The 3662-nt window shown below is 45.8% G+C and overlaps 1 protein-coding gene across 1 annotated transcript in view; it reads right to left on the bottom strand.

Annotated features, from left to right (window-relative positions):
- The window catches only part of CCBE1 (collagen and calcium binding EGF domains 1), a 272969-nt gene that overhangs the window by 26676 nt on the left and 242631 nt on the right, over positions 1-3662 (bottom strand). The window contains exon 6 of the mRNA XM_011971688.1: positions 2272-2372. Within this exon, the coding sequence (XP_011827078.1) occupies positions 2272-2372 (101 nt within the window). The remainder of the gene's footprint in view (positions 1-2271; positions 2373-3662) is intronic.

The following is a 3662-nucleotide window of genomic DNA, read 5'->3' as shown; positions in this document are numbered from 1 at the left end:
TCTCAAAAGCAAAACAAAACAAAAACAACAACAACAAAAAACCAACTGACAATCCAAACACTGGCACCAGAGTAGAAGTGAGAGGACCTAGGTTTTAGGCCTGCCCTCTTGGACAGTTACTTCACCTCTCTGAGACCATCAGTATCTTTTCCACGGGGTCATGGTGCTAATTAAATGTGATTCTGGATATAACGCTTTCTAGGCTGTAGAATGCAAGACATTCTAATAGGAACCTTTAGAAATGAGTTGCTCCTCATAATATTCGATGAAAGTCTGCATTAGCTTGGGATTGCCACAGTGCATTTGCAGAAAGATTTTGCTATAAGGTAGAACGACTCTAGTCCAGCTCAATTGCGTAAGAGTTACTGGAGTATTAAGATGACCTTGTGGATTTTTATATAGCTCTCCAGCAGGGTCTTTGAGGGTGACAAGTATTTCAATGCAAGTTTCTCCGCTTCTTTTAACATTTTTATTTTTATGCATCACAAAAAAACATGGCAGGGAGGTTAAGGGAAAACCACACATTGATTTAGCAACTGAATTTCTGCACAACTTGTGATATTTAGCCCCCTTGTTCCTAATCTTGGCTGGAAATAAATTCCCTAAGGCACATAGATTATTTCCAGGGAAGGAAATAATCTATTTATTTATTTCCAGGGAGGGTAGCTTTATGTCTACCTCCCTGGTACACCTGGAGATATTGATCAACTGCCTGCCCCAAGCCCCTCCGGCTTATGAAATGCAAACTTACTTCTTCCTGGAATCCTTCTCTGGGTTTGTTTAATACAACTAACATCAACCTAAGCTCAAACTGGGGATATCTGTGTTGGATGTATTTATTCATGTCTCTCTGTTTATAGTGAAAGAGAAGGTTTTCTGCCTAGTCTTCCTATTAGGATCATAAGCTATTTAGGGTTAAATCTATGTTTTATTCATAATTATCCATCAGATATATACATGTTTCTGTTAAGCAGATCATGTCGTCAGTGTTGTAAAAAAAGGCTTGCAAACCATTTCTCTTCTCAGCCTGTTGATTTACTGAACTGGTAGCTGTGGTTTTCATTACGGGCTTGCTGCATGTTTGTTGAACATGGGAAAGAGATACCATCTCAGGCTTACTCTCAAGCCCTTTAGAATCACTGGATGCCAAAGTTCAACAGGGCAGATACACCTCTCTGATGCGCTAAGAGCCTTGAGTGGGAGCAGTTAAACAAACCAAGAAGATTATGTTTCATCAGTGTAAGGGTGACTTCTGAGTCACCGACAAACTAGCAAATTAAGCCATCTTAGGTACAATAAATACTGTTTATCTGGGTCCAGGACAGTTGTTCAAGAAGTCAGATCGCCAGATCCATCCTGGCGCATTACTCACAGCAGAATGGTGTTACTAGAAATCTGTTATACTGTTAGGCATTCACACAGCCTTTTACAAAGTGCATTGGCCCTCATCTTTGATGACATGAAGTCCCCACAGGGCTGCTTTTCTAGGTGCAGGGAGCTCAGAAAGGGCACAGGCTATAATTTTTAAAAGTGAAAAAGAAAGCTACTGCAGAAATTCCTTACCAGCTTATAGCAGTTTATAGAGACAATATTCTCCATAAATAATATACAGATCTTAGATAAAACAGAATCACGTAGGTCTTTCCCAGGACATGTCTGGAAATTTGTTTTTTGAGTTGGAGTTTCGCTCGTTACCCAGGCTGGAGTGCAATGGAGTGGTCTCAGCTCACTGCAACCTCTGCCTCCCAGGTTCAAGAAATTCTGCCTCAGCCTCCCAAGTAGCTGGAATTACAGGTGCCCACCACCATGCCCAGCTAATTTTTGTATTTTTTAGTAGAGATGGGGTTTAACCATGTTAGCTAACCATGTTAGCTTGAACTCCTGACCTCAGGTGATCCACCTGCCTCAGCCTCCCAAAGTGCTGGGATTACAGGCGTGAGTCACTGCACCCGGCCGGAAATTTATTTTATGAGAAGTTGCAATAGCTATAGCTCACCCTCTCTATGGCTTTGCCATGTGTCCCTTACCTAGTGTCGATTTTAATAATTGCCTCTGCAATCCCTTGCCATCATTGTGTCCTGTTGCCCCTTGGATGGCTCTGAGGGTGGGCAAAGCATCCCAAATCCATCCAAACCTCACTGGCATCAACTGTGTGAATGCTCAATGTGGATAATAATTTATTTTCTTATCATTTGTAAATATCCTTCCACCTGTCCTTGGACAAGTCCTCCTTCCATCACGCATCATCGTTCCCACCCCAGCGGCACGTACCTTTTGCTTCAGCTGCAGCACGGTCTGCTTCATCTGGTAGAACTCCTTGCACGTGGCACAGCAAGTTCCAGCTTTCACCGCGTTCTCAGACTTCTCATGGCCTGAGAAAGGAGATGGGCTCAGTCCTGTCTGGGAGGCTGGATGCAAGCCAGACTCAGACAGCATCGGGAAGGGTGGTCCCAGGGACAGAGTGGCTGACAGCGGGACACGTGAGGGCTCAGCTGTGGGTGATTTTACAGCTCTCAGGTCCTGCCAGCACGCTCCAGGGTCAGGGAAGAGTGGGGGACAAAGAGAGAGGGTTGCTGCTGGAAGTTGAGCTCAGCTGTTCCTATTTAGACATGCCAGGAAGACCCTGATCTTCCTTTCATGTGTGAAAATGCGTACCACGGCCCTTTTATCAGTGCTTTTCCAGAAGGCAGGCTCTATAAATCTGACATGATTTATACTCCTCTGAAAGGGCTAATGTTCACACACTATAAATATTCCCCAAGCTCAGGCACTGGGCCTTAAAGTTGCCTTTATCACCTCTGCTAATCCAATTCTTCAAAGGGAGCACAGCAGTGGGCTGGGAGCTGACCTCACTGATGCTTGAGGCCAGGATAGGAAATGCCCCAGACACTTTGCCACCCCATCTGGGGCCACTCGCAACAGCAATAGAAAGGTAGTCGGGCCCATCCACTGCAAAGGGTCCCAAACCCCAGCTGTAGAACATTAGGTGCTCCATGGGCTTTTTGTAAAAACATTCTTTGCTAAAGGAAAACTGGGTGAAGTAAATGGTGATCTGGCCAAGAATACAGACAGCTCTCTTCCTCCTGGCACTGGAATGGGCTACTTAAGCCTGCATGCTGGGAAGACCAGACACCTGGGTCACCTCGCTGCTGAGGACCTTGCACAGACTGCCAAGGTGTGTGCCAAAGGTGGCAGCAGTGTGGGCTGAAAGTGCTAGGTTGAGGGTGTTTTGTTCGGGCAGGCAGGACAGTTTGACACCCAGGGAAGCATAAACTCTCCTCGCTTAACAGCCCTTTGGCGTTGGGCCAGGTGTGCTGTTTGTGTGACATAATAACCACGGCTACCTAGAACGCAGACTGGGGAAGTCGGTAACGTGTGACCGTCTCTTGTGCTTCCTGGCCTGTATCATTTGCTTCTTACTGTTCCTCTCTTCTGCAAAGCCCTCTGTTCCATCTCCACTTGTTGAATCCCACCAAGACGCAGATCAAATGTTCCAAGAAGCCTGCTCTCAACCCACAGAAGTCTGAAAATCAGGCAGCATTTACTGTGTGTCCCTCCCACTCACAGGCTGGTCTTCTAGGCTTCCCTGGAGAGCGGTTCTTAGGGCACATGCCAGTGTGTAAGCTGCCTAAGAACCAGGCTCACTTCTTGGTATCTCACAT

Source organism: Mandrillus leucophaeus, unplaced genomic scaffold (assembly GCF_000951045.1).
Source record: "Mandrillus leucophaeus isolate KB7577 unplaced genomic scaffold, Mleu.le_1.0 Scaffold124, whole genome shotgun sequence".
NCBI lineage: Eukaryota > Metazoa > Chordata > Mammalia > Primates > Cercopithecidae > Mandrillus > Mandrillus leucophaeus.
Note: the sequence above shows the minus strand (reverse complement) of the source record. Positions and strands in the feature narration are given on the sequence as shown.